General features: G+C 26.3%; 4 protein-coding genes across 12 annotated transcripts; 3 read left to right on the forward strand and 1 right to left on the reverse strand.

Moving 5' to 3' along the window:
- The first annotated feature begins 47 nt into the window (after window positions 1–47).
- LOC122576793 (cilia- and flagella-associated protein 157) lies at window positions 48–4,494 on the forward strand. Its single transcript, XM_043747571.1, has 7 exons — window positions 48–1,277; window positions 2,050–2,321; window positions 2,512–2,665; window positions 3,171–3,459; window positions 3,614–3,877; window positions 3,971–4,096; window positions 4,205–4,494. Exons 1-7 carry the CDS (start codon window positions 1,153–1,155, stop codon window positions 4,400–4,402), a joined length of 1,428 nt encoding a protein of 475 aa, XP_043603506.1. The 5' UTR covers window positions 48–1,152; the 3' UTR covers window positions 4,403–4,494.
- Window positions 4,495–4,800: 306 nt separating this feature from the next.
- LOC122576799 lies at window positions 4,801–7,039 on the forward strand. Of its 2 annotated transcripts, XR_006319897.1 has the most exons (5): window positions 4,801–4,965; window positions 5,458–5,740; window positions 5,832–6,060; window positions 6,146–6,393; window positions 6,491–7,039. XR_006319897.1 is itself a non-coding variant. In XM_043747585.1 (4 exons), exons 1-4 carry the CDS (start codon window positions 4,943–4,945, stop codon window positions 6,226–6,228), a joined length of 618 nt encoding a protein of 205 aa, XP_043603520.1. In that variant the 5' UTR covers window positions 4,801–4,942; the 3' UTR covers window positions 6,229–7,039. The 2 variants fall into 2 exon arrangements, 1 of the variants encoding a protein (XP_043603520.1); XM_043747585.1 differs by having other exon boundaries at window positions 6,146–7,039.
- Window positions 6,712–11,632, reverse strand: LOC122576797 (mitochondrial 2-oxodicarboxylate carrier-like). Of its 6 annotated transcripts, none has more exons than XM_043747581.1 (8): window positions 11,478–11,632; window positions 11,237–11,390; window positions 8,452–8,680; window positions 8,218–8,324; window positions 8,033–8,089; window positions 7,338–7,637; window positions 7,064–7,209; window positions 6,712–6,856 (listed from the first exon to the last, which is right to left on the reverse strand). In XM_043747581.1, the coding sequence occupies exons 3-8, from the start codon at window positions 8,630–8,632 to the stop codon at window positions 6,736–6,738; spliced, it is 912 nt and encodes a 303-aa protein (XP_043603516.1). In that variant the 5' UTR covers window positions 8,633–8,680; window positions 11,237–11,390; window positions 11,478–11,632; the 3' UTR covers window positions 6,712–6,735. The 6 variants fall into 6 exon arrangements, with proteins under 6 accessions (XP_043603516.1, XP_043603514.1, XP_043603519.1 ...); XM_043747579.1 differs by having other exon boundaries at window positions 11,288–11,390; window positions 11,478–11,631; XM_043747584.1 differs by having other exon boundaries at window positions 8,452–8,572; window positions 11,288–11,390; window positions 11,478–11,630.
- A 16-nt stretch (window positions 11,633–11,648) lies between these two features.
- On the forward strand, window positions 11,649–17,883 carry LOC122576794 (ectonucleoside triphosphate diphosphohydrolase 5). 3 transcript variants are annotated; one of them, XM_043747572.1, is made up of 7 exons: window positions 11,649–11,817; window positions 13,653–13,783; window positions 13,979–14,387; window positions 15,175–15,348; window positions 15,750–16,178; window positions 16,257–16,433; window positions 16,609–17,883. In XM_043747572.1, exons 1-7 carry the CDS (start codon window positions 11,797–11,799, stop codon window positions 16,684–16,686), a joined length of 1,419 nt encoding a protein of 472 aa, XP_043603507.1. In that variant the 5' UTR covers window positions 11,649–11,796; the 3' UTR covers window positions 16,687–17,883. The 3 variants fall into 3 exon arrangements, with proteins under 3 accessions (XP_043603507.1, XP_043603508.1, XP_043603509.1); XM_043747573.1 differs by lacking the exon at window positions 11,649–11,817 and adding an exon at window positions 12,752–13,005; XM_043747574.1 differs by lacking the exons at window positions 11,649–11,817; window positions 13,653–13,783; window positions 13,979–14,387 and adding an exon at window positions 14,804–14,833.
- The last annotated feature ends 5,215 nt before the right edge of the window (window positions 17,884–23,098 follow it).

Raw genomic sequence — 23,098 nt, forward strand, 5'->3', positions numbered from 1 at the left:
AGATTTATGTATGTATTATTGATCTGTATTTATTATGTCAAATTCTGAAGTTGATAGATTTGATAACGGTTAAGTAATATTTTAGAATTCTTTAACTTCACTTATACATTGATTTTTGCTTTCTGTATATATACAAAACGAAATCAGATTTTAAAGAAATCTTCAAATTTTAAGCATTTGCCATTTGTTTAGTTTGTATGGGTTTCTTTAAATTTTTAGATCACAAATTATTCATAAATTGATTTGGAATAGATTTTTATATTTAATATTTCCATACATATATGTATGTATATTTCGAAAAAATATAGAAATGATAATAGAATCACAAAAAAAGAGTGTAAATGCTTACAAATAGAGGGAGTATAATGTTTAAGATAGAAAAAATATAAGATAGGAAACATCTTTTCATTATTATACATTTATATACAACAGGTAAGTTTCTAGGAAATATATTTTTATGATAATGTATAAAATGTATGTATAAATTAATAACATTAAAATTATGTTTTTTGATAAAGGTAAGATTTATGTAGAATACTTTAATTTACTTAAAATGATTTGTAAATTATGTCTTCATATATTAACATGGGTATGTTCTGTTCTAAAAGATATCTTTTGATTAAAATTATAAATATATGTGAATGAAAATACATCTTTCATATATTAATGTATAAACATTCTTTCACCGATTATGATGTTTACAAATGTATTATTTATTATTATACATTAATAAAATTTTATTACAATTCTTCGAAAGAATTAAGAATATTATTTATTAGGTTTTTTCTGGACTATATTGAATAGATACACAAAGATTTAAAAATGTTTTGAATGATAATAATGGAAAGAGAGTTTAAGCATAATTATAAAAGTTATTTGTACAGAAAAAAAGCAAATTTAATTTTTTGCGCCAAGTAATTTAGAGATGTTATAATTAAATTACGTATACATGTTAAAATCTCTGAAAAAGATTCGAGAAGGCTTTGAAGATTAAACAGAAGAAATTATTTCATTATGAAATGATTTGTCAAATTCTTTCGTTACCGTGAAACTATAGAATTATCGATCTAACAAGAAATACCTTCGTATATTGTTCCTTAATGTGACGTACAAAGGTTTAAATCGTTCATAACCGGCATCTGATTGATAGAAATGCAACGGGCTAGAAAGAAAAAAAGCAAAAGTAAAAAAAAGAAAGTGAAAAAGAAATGTATCGACGAAAGGGAGACCCTGTCTTACGAACAAGAGATCTTAGATAACAACAGACAGTTGGCACGGTAAGTAAATTTACGTACAAATGTAGTAGATTTCAGGCTATTTAGTTAAATCATGATAAATATTTCGATTAATCGAAAATTGAGTTTGATTTCATTTTATTTATTATTAAATGTGTTATTACAAAATATCGTGTTTGATTTTAAAAAACTTATGTCAAAGAATGAATATACTGTATTTTATAATTTTTAATATACATATGTACAAACTATATAAATTATATATTATATACATTAAGAAAGAAATCGTTAAAAGGCTAATAAGATGTTATGACGCTGTATTTTATGCATACAATAAAAATTAAACAATGAGATAAGACTCGATAATTTTTAAAAAATAAATATACATTTTATGAACTTGAACATTGTTTAATCCATTTTAGCGTTAAAATTATTTAATAATTAATAATTAATATTTGATGTACAATTGAAATTATTTTCTTTTTTATTTACGATCGACATCCAAATATTTTCAGAAATAATTGTCGATACAATGTTTCCTTTATAAAATAAATGAACAATTTTTTGGTTTAAGATATTTTTTTTATCAACAAAAATGTGAAAATGGTAATAAGAATAAAAAATACACCAACAGGATATAAAACGGTACCTACCAAAACAGTTTCTTTTAAAAATAGTTTTTGTGCTACTAGAACTAACGAAAATATTTAAAGAATATAAAAATAAGAAAATAAAAAGGGCGAATTAAAAAATAGTTGAAATGTAAATATAATGCAAACTCGAAAGAATGTTTGGATTAATGGAAATAAATTAGATTGAGAAGTCGAAATGAAGAACTGGAGGAACAAGCAGAACTTGCAAAAGAGAAGTTCCGGCAGTTGGAAGAAGATCGCTCGGATGTAATCGCACATTTAAAAAGAAATTTAGAAGAAAAAATCGAGGAGTCAAAGGAGCTTTCTGAAAGACTCACCGCTTTGGAAGAGTTGCGAAAAGATGAACTGGCTGTTCATAAGAAGAAGGAAGAAGCGATGGATAACGAATATCGCACGATGGAGAATAATTTGAGCGCAGAAGTTAAATTAGCTGGTGAAATATAACAGTTAAATTAAGTTTAATTATTTACGATTGGTTTAATTAGCAACAATATCAATATATTGATGATATGATATCATCCTCTTCGAAAATCTTTTTTTATGTGTAGTATTAGTAACTGTTTTAAGTGTATTGTAAGACAAAAAAATTTTATTATGTAATATAATTCTTTTCTTTTGATTAGCTGGTAAATTAAATGCACTGGAAGATTGGCGATTAGCTCGACTTGATCTATTACAAAAATTCGAGAAACAAGAACAAGAAATGGCTGAACAGGAAAAGAGACATAAGGAAGAACTTTACGAAGCTGAGAAGTCTGTGGTAGTCGGGAAATCAGTGTATGTTTTGTTAAAAGACTTGATTATGTTTAAAAAAGGAATTTCACCTTTATTTACGTTTAATATCCCATATTTTTATATTCAATTACTTTTAGTTCCATATATTTTTACAATGAACTAATAAGTGATGAATTTTAATAATTCCAGAATATTTTATAAAAATGATTCATTCATTTAAAATATTTCGTATGAATAAATATGTCTAATTTTCTAAATATTTCGTGAAATATTTTGTGAAAAGACAAAATTCTATTTATGAACGAAGTTATAATCTTATAGAGGTTTTCAAATTATGTAGGATTGACAGCATTTTCCAACTTAATTACATACAGTGGCTTACGAAAGTATTTTGGATATTTACTATCCATGAAAGATGTTTGCAGATACTTTCTGAAATACTGTGAATCTATTGTATCTCGCTTGTGATCGTTAAATCTAGGAATATAGAAAAATTTACGAGCCAATGATTGCGGTAACTGTATGCAATCGCGATGAATGTGTGCAGGATGCAGAAAGAGATGAAAGAACATTTGCAAATTTTATCGGAGAGACTTCTGAAGGCGGTCACATTGAGGATAACGGAAGTCATGAATCGTGCAATTCATGAAAACGTGGCACTGAATCGAGATCTTGATAAATTGCTGAAAACCAACAGAGAGCTTGATGCCATCAACATCGAACGCAAGAAAACGGAACAAACGTTAAGGCTGAAATGCGAATTGTTCGAAACCGAGACGCAGATAATATTGAATAAAACGCTGAAACAAAGGCATGCGATTCATCAAGTCGTCGAGGTGATATTATTATTATTATCGTTAAGGTTAAAATGAAATTTAGCTACCTCTATCGTATTCGTATCGACAAACTAATATAGTTTAACTAATAACGCATTTCACATAAAAATAGATATAAAGTACAAGTAACAAGTGTATATAAATAATTCCACAGGAATATGAATCGTTGATTATGTATTATGGACAAGTACAGAGAAGTAATGTTCGTCTGAAGCAATTGCAAAGTATCTTAGAAAATATAATTAAACGAAAAGATGCGCTCTTAGATAAAGAAACGAAACAATACGAAAAAAATATCTTGATGGCTAGGAATGAAAATAAACGATTAGTGAAATTAATTCAGAACAAAGAAAAAGAATTGGATGCACTTAAAACTATTTTGAATACTGCTACCGTATTTCTTAACGAAGCTTTGCAGGTGGTTATGATTATTTAATTTCTCTTTCTTCTTTTTTTTTGACATTTAAATCTATTTTTCTATCAATTATTTTATATAAATAAATTTATATAGGTCACAGAAAAAGCTTACAATAACCAACAATGCCTTGGAAAAATGGCGCCAAAACTATTGCAGTCTCTCATGGAAATATTGCAAACTGAGACCATTATTAGTGCTGTAGATTACTCAGCATCCGAGGTGCATTTTAATATTGAATCTAACTAATAAAGAACCATAAATCGAAAAGTTAAATCGTACATAAAAAGTTTAATTATAATTTTAAAACGATGTACACATATTTTATAGATTGATAATATTGATTGTAAATACACATTGGGATGTTTGGGACTTATTGAACCTATTAAAGAAGGAAAGGTTGCTAAAAAAGAAAAGAAAGATATTCAAGAAGAAGTACAAGAAGAAGAATCATTGAAAGACTTGGAATGTATACCATCTTGCTTATTGAGTGATATTAGTTCTAGTGTTTCCTCTCCTAAAGAATAACCAATTTTGTATTGTATATTTTAGTTGTGGTAATTGTTACATTGCCACATATATTAAATAATACAAAAATTATATTTGTAGAATAATATTTTCATTCAATATTTATGGTTTTAAAACAATATTAACATTTTATTTATATTGGTAATTTAAAAAAGATGCGTAATAATATTTCCGTTTTTAAATACAGAATTAAAAGCAATGCATTTTATTCGTTATACAATCGAGCATATTTCATTTACGAGACACTTAATGTTAAATGTTTGTAATGTTAATGTTTTTTGATTGAAATACTCTTTAAATTTTATACAGTCATATAGAAAAATATAATAAAAATAAATCAAGCTACCTATGAGATTTTAATTAATTAATTAAATGTATTGATTCACGCCATGAGATTGAATCGATCTATTTAATATATAACATGTTTTCTTCAAATGGCTTCCCATATATTCTAGCAAAGTTCGTTGGTTTCTCTTCGCGAAACACTTTGTGAAAATTTCGATATATATATATTTACATAAAAAGAGAAAATAGAAAAAAATGCCTAAAAAGAAACAAGGAAGGTTGGTGAAGTTATTTTAATAAATAATAATTTTAATAATTTATTTAACTATAACTTTTTAAGTTATTATACAGAAGAATATTTTATTAAAAAAATTTATATTTTGTCATTTTATAATAATTAAACTGTATGTAACTTAATAAACGTTAGTAACGTTAAAATATTTAAAAAAAGTTCAGGACCTTTATTCGTGAACATAAAGATACAAAATGTGTAATTTGTAGAATAATACATTAAACGTCGAAAGAGGTTAGGTTATAAAATAAATGTTAGAGTTTCATTCTTATCAGTGTTGAAATAATAACAGAATAGAAAATTAATATGAAATTCAGTTAAGTATCTATTAATATAAATGTAATTAAATTAAGAAATAACTATTTATTCACTTTTTTTTTAATATTAGAAGAAGTATTATTCTTTTACATCTTTTTTTTAATTTAATTCCATTTTTTAATTTTAATTAAAAAATAATATTTATTTTATATACATATAGAGATAAAACAAGAAAAGAAAAGAGGGAAGTTAATGAAGACAAGGAAAAGCAGTACTTCGAAGAAATCATTGATGTAGATGAAAATAATACAAAGGATTTTGAATTTCTATCAAATGCTCCAATTTCTAAAAATGATGACTTTGTTTTTCAATCAGAAAAAAATTGGGATGTTGATGTTTTCAAATACTCTGACTTTTTTACACTTGATCTAAAAACATTATCTGCAGCAATAGAAGCAATTTCATTTAATGAAAATGTTAATATTGATGGAAAGTATTTTACTGTAAGTTTAATAATATATCAGACTAATTTAGCTTAATCCTGACTCTTTAAAAAATAAGTAGATATTACTGAAATGGTATTAACCATTACAGGATGACCAATTAACAGATATCTACAATACTGTGGAACGAGGTAAAGAAAATTATAATAAAATATTAAGTGACTCAGAAAAGATGATTGTAAATAATACAAAAGATGAAGACAAAATTCAGGATTCATTAGAAAATACAGCTGATGATTTAGACTTTTTATTGTCATGTCATGAACCTGTGATTGATCCTTTGACAATTATGAAATCTGTATCTCTTTCTTCCAGCTCTGGTATATGTTTATGCATATTTAGAATGAAATACTTTATTTGAAACTATTACTTTTAAAAGGCTGATGAAATACATATTTGTTACAGATTTAAAAATAACAAATAAATCTAATACATCAACCAAATCTTTGGACTTAGAAAAGTGGCTAGATTCTATTTTGGATGATTAACTGTGAATAATTGATTATATTGTTATCTCTGTCAAAATTTCAGAAAATCAAGATAAATATTTTTGGATATTGGCATATGAACCAAAACAAAAATTTATTTTTTTCTGAATAGACATTATTAAATAGGCATTAAATAGCATAACAAATAGATCAATAAAAATTAGGGTATATTCTTTTTTGTGATATATTTTAACTTTTTTTTTACATAAACATTTCAAATTTTATAAAAGATATAGTTATACAATTTTCTTTTCAACAACAGGTTGTATAAATCTGACACATATTTTTTATTTTATATTGTTGGATGACTGGATTACTTGTATAAAACATTTATTTGTAAGTTGTTAATCTTTAAATATACTACCAATATCACTAAATCTAAGGCTAAATCACATTTCTAACTATAATCTCATACAAATACATATCAAGGAACAATTTTTTTTAAACAATTCATTGGTAATGTAAGAAATGCATTGTCCAATCTGCTCTGTAGAGTAAAATTTTATTTTAATCACCAAACTGCATATTGAGAAATGCTGTCATTTTATCATAAACTATAAGCATAATTGCACCACCTGGACCTAATCGTAAGATCTTTGGTAACAATCCTTTATACAAGGCTCTAAATCTAAAATAAAAATATTTACAAGCTATGAATATTAAAAAGCATTTCATTATGTACTTACTGATTGTTAATCAGATGCAATGAGATTATGCAAATAAAAGAAGAAACATTACATGTATAAAATTAAAAATAATATAATTGTATAATAATAAAAAAAATAATTCAGAACGTCTAAAATAAATATAAGAATCTGAGTTAATAATTTTTTACCCTTCATTTTGATAAACTAAGTAAATAGTTTGCAGAGTACCCTTATACTGGATTGTTCCTTGTGGACCTTGAATACGACTTTTAGCAACATCAAAGGGTATGTTCATACAGGATGCCACTGTCCCAGATATAAAACCTATAGCAAACTAAAAAGATACATGTTCTTTTTTTAATTACATACTGATATTTATAATAAATATATATCCTTTTTCATTACTAAATTAGTTATAATTAATATAAATGAAATGCCTTACATTTTAAGGCTGAAATATACCTTCAGAAACAGTTCCGGAACATATTCTTTTTGTTTATTCAGTCGAGGAATAATAGAACGATAAATCCCGAAATAAAAAGCATTGAAAACAGCATTTCTCATTATTGTAGCAGATAAACCTTTATTAAGGCCATTTAGTCCAAAACCTTGGTTGTAAAGAATATGTCGAGTAACAGCAATAGTTGATGGACTATCATTGATATGTTTACGATTAGACTGCATTTGTACTTTAACTACTTCAAAAGGATTTACTAAAATTGCCTCTGTTACACCTGTTAAGAATCCAGCACAAAAAAATGCCTAAAAAGGCATTATATAATTGTTAAAAATTTACATATTTAGTAATATGCTTTAAACATTATGTTATTTCATAATGTACATTACACATTGAAACATTCAGTTATAAAAGGTTTAAATATGTAAACAAGTATGGCCAGTTTACTTAAGAGAATGATACACTACTTATAATAATATAGTTAAGATATTAAGAAACTAATTAATTAATAAAATTAAATAAAAAAGATATATTTGTATCTTATCCAAGTAAATTGTAATATACCATAATAATCTTACAGCTATAATTATTTTTAAGAAATAGATCACACTTGTTTGCCTACATATCTCATAAAACTTTCTCTAGACGTTTTTTTTATTAATAGAAATACATCAAAGAATTTTTCTAATGGAATACATACCGTTGACTGCGACGTGTGATTATTAAAAAACTTCTTGTACTGTTCAAAGGAGAAAAACTAAAAAATTAAAAGACATAGAAAAAATAGATATAATATTCATATTAAATTAGTAATCTTTGAACTAGATTTCATTTTAACAATTTACAATGAAAATAATGAAAAAAGAACTGTTTCATATTACATACTTTCACAGCTCTTTTAGGAGTTTCCATGATAATTGGCGGTAATATACCTTTCCAAAATGCTGCAACTCCCTCATTGTTATACATTTTATTCATACAATCTCTAATTCCTATGATAGAAATATAAATAAAAAAAATGTTTACAACTAATTAAAACAAGACATTAAAATACATATCACAATAAAATAACCAAAGTAATGCTAAAATAAAAACATATATAAATAAACGATACAATGCCTGTATAGTAAAGAGCATCTTGAGTTCCCATTCTAACTTGCAATTGGAAACGTGTTTTAATGAGGTCCATGGGGTGCATTATACAAGCTTCTACAAAGCCTGCAGAACCACCTGCACCAATCTGAATGATAGCCTCCTTTATAAGACTTGATTTACGTTGGGTAATTTCTATATGTGCCATTTTGTTTCAGCCTTTTTTACTAGGTGCTTAATTCATTAATTTTCTTAGCTTTTTATGAAAGAGAAAACATTATAATTTTCTTCTAGAGATTTTTCTTACACTTTATTTTGATATACATATATATTTAAAAAATGATACATATATATACATATGTAATTATTCATTTATACAATTGATTCTTATAGTTTCACTTATTTAACATATTAAAAATATTAACCTACTTATGTAATTTAAATATTTTTTCATGTTGTTCTTTTATCTACTGATAAAATATTTTTATTTACTATTAAAAATATTATGAAATATAAGAAATCATGTAAGTAAGAATTTGAATAATTGAAGTTATAACAAAAATTTTTTATAAGTAATCAAATTTAAATTAACTACTCTTTCTTATTGATCAAGTTTCATTACCACTGCTACTATATTGCAATTATCTATTTCATAATAAATTATTTAAGAAAATATTTTTTGAGTATTTAAATACTTAAGAAGAAATACTTTTTAATATAGAAAGTTTAGTAAAATAATTTGCCAAATTGATCTATGTTGTAAATTGCCAAACATAAATAAACAAGAAATATGTTTTTGGTAAACACATGCTTGTTTTAATTTTTGTAAAAATATTGGGTTAATAAAAAACATATTATATAGAACAACTTTTTTTAACAAACATAAATTTTTTTTCATGCAAAGGAAAAAATGTTGTTACAACACTAACGAAGAAAATGAGATAATTACGTCTTTAATGTACGGTTTTACAATGACTATAACAAACTTATACTAAACCAAAGTACAGAAAATTATAAAAGCATGATAAGGCAATATCTTGTCACTCTCTTGAACGATATTACGTAATTACAATCTTTAAGTTAATTGTAAGTTAAACCAGTATCTTAAAGCTGAAATGATTCGTTTTCATATGCATTGCTATATGCGTTATTTTAAGTTAAAATTATGTATAAAATATTTAGTCAAAAATATTTTTTACTTTTCTGTGTATAATTTTAGAAAATTATCATACAGTTGAATTTATGTCAATTATATGAATGTACATTACGTATTTTCAAAATTATTTATTTTGAATTCAAATCGTCGATTTAAAACTAATCATCGAAAGTATTTATTAACCATTCAAAAAAAAAATAGAAGTTAATTAATAGATAAATGTAAATATTTATAACAAATATTATTTAATACAATTTATATATCACAGTCAAAAGAATAATTAATAATTCATCATTTATTAATTGGTATAAAATCAAAATATTAAAGTAGAAAATATTGTTTAATTTATTTAAATTCATTACATGCATTACAATTATAAAAATATTCTTGACCATACAAATAATTTAATTTCTTAAACTAATAGGAAGGAAAACTAGTTTATAAAGATACAAATTTCTTTGTTCAATCAAGGATATTAAAATTATGCAGCACTTCCGATACATTTTTCTTTTATTTTTCTCACATTTATATTGGAATATCTAAATATACATTATTATTTTTATAATCGAAGACTTTTCCCATATTTATATTAGAATATCTAAATATATATTATGATTTTTATAATCGAAGACTTAATTTTAATGTAGATATTTTTCATTATACCATTTTATGCAATAATATAAAAATTCCATATCTTTTACATTCAAATAAGTAATGATAACTTTTATAATTAAAAGATAGAATTAAAGGATTTTATAAGTAAAAGATTAAGAAGAATAATTAAAGAATTCTAAATATTTTTAAAGTATATAACATTTATTTTTTAATATATTTCAAAAGTATTGAACTGAAATTGAAGTTGAAAATATTACAAGGGATATGATTTTTCTATTTTATACTGGATAAGTGTAGATACTCTATGTTTTTGAAAAAATCAGCAGAATAATAGTACATATTATATATATATATTATATTATATTATATTATATATAATATTATATATAATATATAATATTATATTATATATATAGTATTAATAGTGGTACTACTACTAATACTATTATCTTCAAAAGTATAACTAAGCAATTTAAAACATGAAACACCTAACAACACATAAAACAATAATATCTTGATCTTTAATCATGCAATCTGCTAACTTTTGTATATTCTATATATTCTAGTTACTGTAGTCTTAAAAAAGAGTATGTTTTCTATACACAATAGTTTTTATAGAAAATTTACAAAACATTTCTTCAAAAAATGTTACAAAATTTTGATTAATTAAAACAAAGCTATTGTATACAATAAAGAATTTTGTACACTAAAAAATTTAATATTTCCATCTAATAAATTTAGTGCTTTACATTTTCATTTGACTTGACTTTTCAATTGAATATTTTTATTTTGGGATCTTCATTGCTTTGTTACAGTATTAAAACACTCCAATTAATCCTTTTCTTAGTCACAAAAATATAAGGAATGTTAATTACTGCTAGCATTGTTATTTACAAAAAATATAAATTTAGAACAAACGATGAATTAATTATATATTAATGTTTTAAAGCACGATAGTATAATTAGATCGCTATTAGTTTTTAATCGCATCCATCGTGCCAAGATATTCTGATTGGGTAAATTAATTGTATATATAGATACTTTTATCAGTTTGTTGAAATAGCCTCAGATAATAATGAATTCTTTATTCACCTTCGTGATATTCCGTTTCGTTTAAGTAAACCGTATTTGCAGCCTTGAATTATTATCGCTACCATTTTGTAGTTACAGTAGCTCCTTGTTGATTGACCGTCAGCTTAATCAGTTTTTGAGGGAAATAATATGGGAAATATAGGAATCGCTCACAAAATGAATACGAATTAGGTACGAATATTAAACATACTTGTCTATGAGGCACTGTGTTTTAGCCAGTGGCCTACTTCACGAAGCTACTTGCAAACATCGGTGGGGATAAAGATAGTCAATAAACAAGGTAAAATTCTGGCCAGTTAACGCGGCACCACCACTACTTCTCTGTGGCATTACTTCTGCCGTTCTGCCCATCATCGTAATGTCATGTCATAGTCGATAGTAGTATATACTATTAACTACTGACAATCAAATAGCTAGTCACGAAACGTCACTTTAGCAATAGTTGCTTCGCTGAATCTTTTTTTATTTCTGTTATATTTTAATTTCTATACGGACGAAATTTCAATAATATGGACATTAGGCATAGAAAGGTTTGTTTCCAGCATTTTCTTCTTAGTAAAATTCGTATAGGGTATTTAAATAGGATTTTCTTTTCCACATCGACTGTATATGTATTTCGTATTATCGTTTAAATTTGAAAAATGGATTGTAATATAACCTAAATTCAAAGCAAATATACTTTTACATGTATATGAAAGTGTAAGTTATTAGTGACAATGCGTTTAATAAATAATTTAACAATAATTTAATTTTAATAATTTAAATGGTGTAGATAATTTCGTAGATATAGATTAATATATCTTTTCTTTAATTAAGAAAGATTTGTTCTAATTAAAACAATTTTATGACGAAACACTTACAAAATGATTGATGATATAATGTCAATTAATAATCGAGAGTTCAGTTACGTAACTTTTGAAGTAAAATTCCATAAATGTAAAACATTTTACCATTTTGTGAAAACTTCTAACTTTATAACACTATGTTTGTTGATGTTACAAAAGTCTGCAAATCTTTACAAATTGTTGAGTAATTTCATATCAAGCTATGGTTAATTTTGAATTGTAATACAAAAATCAAAGTGATTGCAGAGAATTTCATCATGTTGGTATTATATCAGTATAGTTTATGTTTCTTCATTGTTTATGACATTATAGAGTTTATTTCAAATTAATTTTTACCCCGAGTTTCTTAAAGTTTCAATAAAATAAAGATACGTTTTATCTAATTAATATTTTTATTCATAAAACGAAAGAATGTATATTTTTTTAATGCTTTTTATATTTAAAAGAATAGAAATATTTCTAGTATTCAAAATTAATTATAATTTATATATACACACTTCTAAATTAATCATGAATTAATATATAATAGTAATATATTTGTATTAAATCTCGCAAAATTTTCCACAAGAAATGTTCTAATATTAGTAATGTTTTTTATTTAGCCTTAAGTTGTGAATGTATTAAATAAATACATGGATTTTTCTAGTAAATAAGAAATCTGTGGTTTTAAATATTAATATTTAATAGAATGTCTTTTTTATATTCTACTATATTTTTCCACTATGCGGCATACGTAAAATTTTGAAAGTTCCGTATATAGCGAGTATGTGATGCTTTTATTTTCTTTAACTATTTCTCCATATAAAGAAACCAAAACTACCTTCGTTGCCTACATCAGCTACTTGAATTGCATTTTAGATGCAATATATTCCAGTGAGTTTAAAATTCTCTGCAATTTTGTTTATTTAATTGTATATTGTAAACATTATCGATATAAAAATTATTAAATTTGAGGTTATCGAATCTTCTAATTGCGTAATTATAAAAGTGCCTTTGATGTCAACAGCTTTAAATATATTTACTTGTATACTGTATTCTGACTGAAATAAAAATGTTTTTGCATGTTTAAATTTGTTATTTAGCATTTTTCTTGTTATAAAATGGTATAATAAAAATATTTAAACTCACTTTATAAATCATGTTTTATGCCAATTAGGAATAAGAGTCCTTATGAGAAGTCTTTATGTACTTGAGATCAATATATTTATCTTTCTACAATAATTTTTAATGTTTTTTTTTAAATCATCGACTTTCATATGTTTTCAGTGGCAACAATTATAGGTGATTCTTCAATTTGTTGATCAGTTTAAACATTGCAATTACCTTCACAAATTTTTCTCTTAAAAATCCTTATAAAATTTTGTGTTTTTTTTGTAGTTGAGATACAAGCAAATAATTTAGAAAAATCCTCAACAAAACTCTAATTCTAAATGAAAACAAACTGTATGTAGTATAAAATGTTTCATTGGTTATATATTTGTTTAATGTATATGTAAAATAAATTCATATTGCATTTTCAGTTAAGAACAGAAAATGAAGGTATTATTGAAGCAGATCCCAAACCTCGAATTAAGAAGGGTCATCCAGGCAAAAAATATTTTGTCGTTATTGCCTTATTGGGAATTCTCTTCCTAGGATATATAGCAATAGCGTATGTTTTATAATATATTATAATAGTTAGGACAATTTAATAAATATTAATATTTTTAAAATTATTATTATTTTTCTATTGTTTTATAATTTAATTGAGCAAAAAGTGATTCTTCATAAAAAATTAAGTAAAATATATTTTTTAAAATAGTAATCAGATAATAATAATTTGAACAATTTCACTTTGTTTTTTCAGATATGACCTAAAGCCAGTACGTCTTGGGAGTAAGGCAATTGATACATTGGCTTTTTCCTTCAATCTACAAAAACCATTTTATGTCGTAGTAATTGATGCAGGCTCCACTGGTACCCGTGCTCTGGCCTTTAGTTTCCATGAATCGATTCTTGGTGGCAATTTGATTTTGGATGGTGAACTCTATACAGAAACAAAACCAGGCATTAGTGCCTATGCTGAAAAACCTAAAGATGCGGCAAAATCTCTGATTGTATTATTAGATAAGGTGAAGGAAGTTGTTCCACAAGTAGAATGGCAACATACACCGCTCAACATGAAAGCTACAGCTGGTTTGAGACTACTTCCTGGACATAAGGCTCAAGAAATACTCCAAGAATGCAGGAAAATGTTTGAAGAAAGTGGTTTCCAGGTATGTGTCTAATATTTATGAAACTAATAATGCATAATAAAATTTCTATTTTAAAGATGTCTTCTATACACACAATTTGTTTTATGTTTAGATAATTACTTTTCATTTTGATTTAAAATTTTCTAAGGATTTCAGCATGTCTTAGATCGCTTTAATTAGCATATTAAATGATTTTTATTTTTATGATCTTAAAAAATAGAGATATATAAAATGTAGTAAATTCTGGACACATTACATAAAAAAAGGAAATTATTTAGTATGCTAATTTAAAATTGCCTTTAATATCTAACAATAAATTAGAGTTATATATGTTTTCAAAATCCTTACATTTTCACTTTGTTGTAGTTTCTTTGTTTTAAATGTATTTTTCTCAGTGATAAAATATTCTTGTATTGTCTTCAGTAGGATTGCACACATATTTCTTCCTGAGGATGAAACTAGGTGGTGTATGTAATAGATCAGTATACAGCATGAATATCATATTAGAGAAATTGGATGCTTGATTTGTATAAAGCTTAAAAGTAATATGCAAAATAGCAAATACAAAATTATAACATTTTTGTACACAACATTTTTTAAAAGTATTATTTAATTATTTCATAAAATAATTTTCCATACTTATATATTAGATATGTGTTTATATATATATATACACGTATTTTTTACTTTAAAAATTTAAAGACTGTATATATAGCAATAGCTGACTGTAAAATAAAAAGATGCTTCTTTGCTATTTAAGTTTTAACATTAAAATAGGCGTTCATTGTTTACTCTATGTGTATTTTAGATTTCTAAAAATTCGATTTCTATAATGGATGGAACAGACGAAGGAATATTTTCTTGGTTTACTGTAAATTTTCTATTGGAACGTTTTAATACGCACAATCCTGGTAGCACAGTTGCTGCACTAGATCTTGGTGGAGGTTCTACACAAGTGACTTTTTCACCTAATTCTATACAGGTATAATTAAATAAATATAATTTTAATATTTGAAAATGTGGAATAATGAATAAGAACATAATTAAAGTAATCATGATATAGTATTTGATCAAAGATATCAAATATATTTAATTAGAATCATATGAACTTCTAATAAAACAAAATAAAAAATGTATTTCATAAAAATTGTAATAGTATTATATTTATATATAGATATATTACTTATAACATTGATATTAGCATTTATAGGATTTTTAACTTTATGTACTTAAAAAATGATGACATAAATACGAATTTTTACTTTTTTACATAACTAGAATTTAGCTTAGGATTTATTTATTGCACAAAATGCAACTGTTTTTATTAATGATAAAAGAAAACAAATTTTTAATTTATTTAGAACATGTTTAAAATTTGTTCAGGAAAAAGGACTTGATGGACATACATACTCTGTCAATATCTTCAGCCATAACATGAGTGTTTACACACACAGCTACTTGGGTATGGGTCTTATGGCAGCAAGGAAAGAGATTCTGACATATGGAATGAACTTGGATAGTGTAAACCCAAAAGATACAATAGAAGTACGATCAGAATGTGTAAACCCCATAGTTTCGACAGAATGGAGTTATGGCGGATTTAATTATATTATTAAAGGACCCGTGAATGCAACTCATAAACTAGTCAAAACACAAAACTTTGCTGGTGGAGAAGTGGACAGGCCAATTGTCAATTTTCCAGAATGCTCAAAAATTATTGAAAAATATGTTGGCAAGATAAAAATTAAACCAGAAGGTTTAAAAGATCATGAGATTTACGCGTTTTCTTATTACTTCGATCGTGCCACCGAGGTAAATTTTTAAATTTGAAGAAAAATGATAAGCTTTATAGAAAATACAAATAGATGTACAGTTTTATCAATATTTCAGGTTGGTCTAGTTGACCCCTTTTCTGGTGGAGTTATCCAAGTAAATGCTTTTCAAAAACAAGCAAGAGATGCCTGCGATTATCCAAATACTGATCAACCTTTCATTTGTCTTGATTTGACATTTATCTATGTTCTCCTCCGTGATGGATTTGGTCTGGAACCTAATACGAAACTTTATGTAAGAATATAAATACATTTCTATACTACATTTTATATATTTTTATTTCAAATATAATTTGTTTATATGAAACATATTATTAAATCTTAATTATTATAAGTTTTTAGTGAAAGCTATATACTTAATTATTGAAGTAATATTTAATCTAATGCTTTTTATTTTGTTCTTTTATTAGCTTTATAAGAAGATCAATGGACATGAATTAAGTTGGGCTCTCGGTGCCGCCTTCAACATAATCCAAAACGGTTTTTAACGTATTCAAAATATAGGCGAAGGAATTGCAAATATTTTTACACAAAATTGAAGAAATTTTTTAAGTTTACAATGTATGTAAACATTTGATTTAGATAGAAAATATCAATGTATGTACACGTTTTCTATTCTTATTATAACACGTTCAGTTACTTGAATTTGGATATTCTAGTGATATGTTTATACTAGTGTTGTGTATAATGCGTTGTTATTTGTTTGAACATTCTATTTCAAGTAATTGCAGTATTAATGAAAAAATTAATATGTTAACTAAGGTAAGTCAGAGATTCTTAAGATTTCTTCATATCTTAATAATTTTAGAAAATGAAGTGATTTAATGCATACGTATGTATATACATTGATTGTTGGAAGTTTTGTGGAATTAATTATCTTCTGTTATACGTCATAATTTTTACATATATTATGCAAGGAAAAAATATAATATATATACACACACATATTTTCTTAGGAATTTCTGACATAAATATTAAATTGTTTTCTATGTACATGAATCTTAAATTTTATTTTTTGACTTCTTCTAGCACAATTTTTTACAGTGGCATAATAGATTACATTATTTTTTAAACTGCTCAAATTACATCTTATTTTTTAAAAGAAAACTGTTTAGTGTTTTAAACAAAATAGAGAAACTATAAAAGGGAATAAGGATTTTTTCAAAAGATAGAAATCCTTAATTATCGCATATTAGTGAATAAGATTCTTGCAGTGACCAAGTATATTGTGTGTTCAAAAAAGACAATTTTTATTCCAACAAGTGCATTAATCAGATTACTGCACAATTAGTAATTGTACAAAAATATAATGTTTTAACAAAATATTATAATTTTGGATTGTTCAACGAATATTTGTCTCAATGCATTTGTAAAATGGTTATTAGATTTTAAATATTTAATCTTTATATTAAAATGTCATTGAAGAATAACAATGTGATACATTTTTATTACCGAGAAATTTTTTATTTCGGCAATAACGGCTAAACTGAAGAACATCAACATCCAAAAGAAGATAACAATAGACTATATATATATGCTTTTTGCGATTGTTCATTTTAATCGACGCTTGGCTGTGGAGATACATTCGACCGCTTTCAGCTATAGTCGACACTCGTACCGCGGAGATATTATATCAAATACAAATATTATATCACAGTTCAAGAATAAACAAATTAGAATTAAAAGTTTTATCGTTATACAAATTAGTCTACATTCTATACAATGGAAACTACTTGATGGATAATGGAAATTGTTTCTGTAAGTATTAATTATATAAGTAGTCTCTTCACCATTATCGTAATACAAAAGAACAAGTTTTACAATACATCTACATATACATACATAGGTCTTCATTTCGTTATCGGATACGATAATATCACATATTATACGATATAATTAACGCAATTAAGCGGAACCATATAACTTATTATAAAATTAAATTAGTTACAACTTACATAAAGAATGCAATCCTAATCTTAATGCAATTGCATTCAAACCACATTTCTGGTTTTTTTCTAATCATTGGTTAATAATAATATCCTCTTGCACAATTTTATTTAGAAATATTACATGGTTTAACAACACTTTGTTGTGCAATAAATAACGATCATGTTGCTGGCAACCACGAAATCGATAAGAATGATTAAACATGAGAGAGCATGGGATAACTTGATACAACGCGTGTGTGTATGCGAATAGTGAAACAAGGAAGAAGACCTAATTGAGTGAAAGCTAAGGTCAAAAGGCCAATAAACGTTCTCGGACGAGCCGATAAGCTGCATAATAGCAAAATACCAATTGCATTTCTCTACTTTTCTCTTTCTTAATCGATATCTACGATATCATGCTACCTGTACAATCAATCAGGGACATGGATTGATTTTCAATCGTAGAAGTGTTTTAAGTTTGCTAAGTTACATGAATTTAAGTTTTTTTATTTCAAAGGATATTCAGTGGAAAATGACGTTGACGAAAATGGTAAAATATGCGTGTAAAATGTTAATTATAATTGAAATTATAGAAAAAGAACATAATATGTCTTTGATAGGAGGGCATAAGAGAAAAGTCTTTGTAATTAAATATGTATCAGATAAAAATAGCTACTAATTAAGCTTGATATATCTGACAGGAAAATTCAATAAATGGGTCCGATAATTATTGTCCATTGTTTGAAATATTAATTGTAAGATGCGTGACTTTCAATGTATCATTTTCAATGATTCTTTAATCTAGTTTGACATAGTTTCCATGTTTCATGTTTGTTTCATCATTATAATTAGCGTTAGTATCTCATAATTGAATTTCGATCTATCTAATGACCAAACACCGAAGAAAGTATAAGAGACTGATTTTTCTCGATTTCTATAATCTCTTTTTAATTATTTGAGAGATATAATAGAATATTGGAAAGTGTAGTATCCGCTAAAGTTCGTGCTATTGCTAATTACATTTAAGTTTCTCTGTGTAATTTTTTGTTGTATCAATCAACTTAATTAGAAAAACAGAAATGTTTTAAATTAATATCCTATTGTGTCTTCGTTAAAAATTAAGTATTAAAACAATAATATTAAATAGTAAAATGAAATATTATTACTGATACGATTCGTACGTTTAAAATGATCAATCGATGGTGATGATGCTGCGTATGACTTACGGTTACTCCCCACGCGGGTTGTGCGTATTTCAAAACGAGAATGAGTGCAAGACGAGGTCATGGAATGTGCAGTACTTATATATCTGTTAGAAGCAATTCCAACTGTCTAGAATTTTCTTCGTCAATCTCGACACGTAGATTTTGCGAAATTTCGAGAGGAACAAGCGCATTAGAAATGGAACATCGAGCTTGATGTATGATTCAGTATATTTCAGTTCAATGAAGAAAAACTAGAAGAGGAAGTAATGACCGTCTAAGATGTATGAGATTTAAATACATACGTATGATGGAATTATTATTCAATGATAATCGACTATAATCTTTTTATTGTGAAACTAGTTATAACGATTTCTATTTTTCGAATTCAATTCTGGCATTCGATTCGCTTAACTGTAAATTGTACTACTTTTTGGTGGTTTCGAAAATTGATAATAGATGAGAGCATACGGTTATTTTTAGATAAAATTTACGTTTTTATATTCCAGATCGAGCATACGAACTTTCATAAACCTAAGTTTCAAGTCACGTTGTCGTTTCCATTGAAATACGTTATTATCTAAGTTTCTATCTAAATTTGCTCAGTTTGTTTCTTTAATTGTGGCTTATTTCATAAGCAAATTTTTCTTTGATTCTTTTCTCTGTTTCTTTCAATAATATGCATTAAAATCACCATAATGCTAATATTGGTAATAATTATGTTTTTATATTAATTACACATAAAATTACTTGAATAATATAAGAACAATACAGAAAAGTACTATTTTTATTAACGATATAAAAATGCTACTTTAATTAATACAAACCTTTATTGACACCTAACTGAAGTTCTTTAAATCGTAATTAAATAACAATTAAATAATTAATAACAATAAAGTTCAATACCCCTCCAAAAAAAGAAAAGAGAAGAGAAAGGGAAAAAACATTGTCAGTGATGAAGTCCAAGAAAACAGATAAGAAAGATCTCAGTCAATAGAATACAACCTCCAACTTGTTAAAAACACCAAATTGATGAACCGTATGATGAAATGTATATCTCACCAAATTAAATCATCACTTTCAAAAACAATCAGATTCAATCAACACCTACCACTAGTCTAATAAAACTATTAAAAAGGAAGATCTATATAGTATTAAAAAGGAAATAAAAAAAAGAAGAATTAACATTAAAAGAAATAAGAATAAGAGAAAAAGGATAACAAGCGATATGAACCGAGGGGAAAGCGGAATGCGTTAACGTCGTGAAAGGAAGAAGGAGGAAACGAAAGCGAGCTCTCTCTCACGTTCTTACGCAGCTGAGAAGATGCTCTCGTAAGAAATCTTACCTGTGAAACACTGGAAAACTATCGAGAAAGAGATAGGGGTGGGGAACAGAGGAGAGCAACGTCTATCAAAAGGCAACTTTCACATGGTCACCACGCGAAACCCCTTTTCGGCTTCCTGGAACATCATGGGATTAAAAGTATCGTTGCTATACTGCGAAAAGAGAGGCACCAACACAAGCAATTTACCTGAAAGGTCATTCCTCGACCTCCTTTGAAAAAATCGGAACGAATTTCGATCTAACCTCTTTGTCTTTCCTTCTCCTTACTCTCGCTTCTTCTTTTATAGAGAGGTTCAGTTACCTCAGCGGTCAGGTAGATCTCTGATTTACCCTTGATTCCTTTTCCTTGTTTGCTATACAGGGTGTCCTAGCAATCGTCGTACAATCGGGAACAGGGTGATTTTACATAAAAAAAAGCGTGAATAATAACAAGTAATAACAAAATACAGAACAAATTTTTTTCGGACAATGCTTCGTTCCTGAGAAAATCGTGTTTAAAAATAATAAAATAAAATGAGTAATGGTTTAAGAATTAGTATATATTGCAATAAAAGTCTTGATATAAGACGAATGCTTTCCTTAGAAACCACTTCTTTCAAGGAAACCATTTTCTTTAAGGATACCTTATATTCAGGTTAGACAGTATTTTGAAATAGAAAGTGAGTACTGCAATGAGTAATACTTAAAAAAAAAAGCTACTGAAGTGAAATTCCTAACTAAATATTGTATTAACTTGTGAGTAACTGGACACTTGAAGGTAATTATCTTAATAAAAACAGTTTTCGAAACTAATGACGTCACAAGTGTTGAAACCTGGATAAGCGAAGAAAGTAATTTATATATTATATGTATATATTAGTATTATTAATACGAAATGTGTATAATTATCTCCATTCTTTTATGATTAATAATTAATCTCACATCCAGAAAAAGGAGCAACTTCGCTGTTTACTTTTAATATCTCAATTATAAACTAATTGTTACATTGTCTTCTCATAATATAGCTTTCGATCACTTAACTCATTTTGCATCGAAAGTAGACAAATTTCAATCGTCGACTTTCTTCTACAGTGCTCATATTACATGGTCAAAGGTTCAATGCAGTGGTTAATAATGGTACCTCTCGGTGTTTCAAGATTTATCGCTACACAGTTGCACTTTCTCTTTCTCAAAGACCGTTAAAACCATCAATTACACACACCCTTGGCCAGCTAACTCGAAGAGGAAAAAAAGCAGGTTAAACAGCAGCGCTATCAAATATAACAGCCGACTTAGAAAAAGCAAGTCGCGGAAAAGATCGATCGTCCATGTAAGAGGAAGGCATCGATTTCCGCGTCTTCTTCGGGAAAGGCGTCGTGATGCAAGCCGGCGAAACTTTCACTATTCTTAAACAACCACTAATCAAGATGAAGACGACTACCAGGTAGGTACGTTGCTTTCCTCTCCTTTCTTCCCTTCTTTTTGTCACTGAAAAACCGTACTCGATGAGCGTCCTCGAGGTCAAGTCTTCTTGACGAACCTTTGCCGAGTTAGGTTTCCTAAAAAAAATCACTATTGGTGGTTGAACACTTCATCGATTGATAAAATCGCGATATTTGGCAAATAGTCACATTTTTTGCGAATTTTTAAGGTTATGATTGAATGATTTTGTGGACTTTTAGGAAGAATTAGTTCTTTGTGTATACATTTTTGCTTAGATTTTGAGATAAATTAATTTCGTTTTAAAAAATAATTTATTTATATATTATTTTCCATTTTTCTATTCAATAATTAATGATTGTTATCTGTTATTTGTTATGTATGTAAGACAATATTAAAACATAATTATATACATAGTTATAATAATCCGAGTTATGTGCTATATGAAGTACGTCTGACTAAAATACAAATTCTACAATCTATTTAGAGAGTTGATATTTATTCGGTCAACAATGAATTTCTTATGTCTTTTTTATACCAGAACGTTAATCACTTCGAGGCTAATACAGAATGTCACTGCTTTATTTAACTACAGATATTAGACAACTTAATTTGTGTAATTTAATGAAAGTCTTATTGGTCTTTGTTCAGATTATACATAGAATATAATTTAATTAAAAAAATAATTTATATAAAAAGGCGAAAGAAGTTAAATTTAACGTTTTAAAGAATGTTTATTAGATTGTGGATAGTAAGTTAACTAATATATGTACATATTTCTAGTATGATGGATTTGTGAGGTTACGTATATCAAAACATTTCTTTCTTTTAACAAGTTTCAGTATATATACATACATGTATCTTGATCTCTAATGCAATCAATCATTTTATAACATGCGTAATCACATAATGATATTCGTGTTTATACTTAAACATCTAAATATCTCCAAGAGGATTAATTTATACGTGTTTATACATATACATTTAGAAAGACGACGCACTTCCG

This window comes from Bombus pyrosoma, linkage group LG16 (assembly GCF_014825855.1).
Source record: "Bombus pyrosoma isolate SC7728 linkage group LG16, ASM1482585v1, whole genome shotgun sequence".
NCBI lineage: Eukaryota > Metazoa > Arthropoda > Insecta > Hymenoptera > Apidae > Bombus > Bombus pyrosoma.

Bases quoted from the DNA above. Each gene is read 5' to 3' on its own strand.
- LOC122576793 (XM_043747571.1), top strand. From the start codon at position 1,153: ATGCAACGGGCTAGAAAGAAAAAAAGCAAAAGTAAAAAAAAGAAAGTG. The intron at 3,460-3,613 runs GTGATATTATTA...ATAATTCCACAG, and splicing joins CGATTCATCAAGTCGTCGAG to GAATATGAATCGTTGATTAT. The intron at 4,097-4,204 runs GTGCATTTTAAT...CATATTTTATAG, and splicing joins TAGATTACTCAGCATCCGAG to ATTGATAATATTGATTGTAA.
- LOC122576799 (XM_043747585.1), top strand. From the start codon at position 4,943: ATGCCTAAAAAGAAACAAGGAAG. The intron at 5,741-5,831 runs GTAAGTTTAATA...TAACCATTACAG, and splicing joins TTGATGGAAAGTATTTTACT to GATGACCAATTAACAGATAT. The intron at 6,061-6,145 runs GTATATGTTTAT...TATTTGTTACAG, and splicing joins ATCTCTTTCTTCCAGCTCTG to ATTTAAAAATAACAAATAAA.
- LOC122576797 (XM_043747581.1), bottom strand. From the start codon at position 8,632: ATGGCACATATAGAAATTACCCAACGTAAATCAAGTCTTATAAAGGAG. The intron at 7,638-8,032 runs GTATGTATTCCA...ATGCCTTTTTAG, and splicing joins ATCACACGTCGCAGTCAACG to GCATTTTTTTGTGCTGGATT. The intron at 7,210-7,337 runs GTATATTTCAGC...GTATCTTTTTAG, and splicing joins TTCCGGAACTGTTTCTGAAG to TTTGCTATAGGTTTTATATC.
- LOC122576794 (XM_043747572.1), top strand. From the start codon at position 11,797: ATGGACATTAGGCATAGAAAG. The intron at 14,388-15,174 runs GTATGTGTCTAA...TGTGTATTTTAG, and splicing joins TTGAAGAAAGTGGTTTCCAG to ATTTCTAAAAATTCGATTTC. The intron at 16,434-16,608 runs GTAAGAATATAA...TTCTTTTATTAG, and splicing joins AACCTAATACGAAACTTTAT to CTTTATAAGAAGATCAATGG.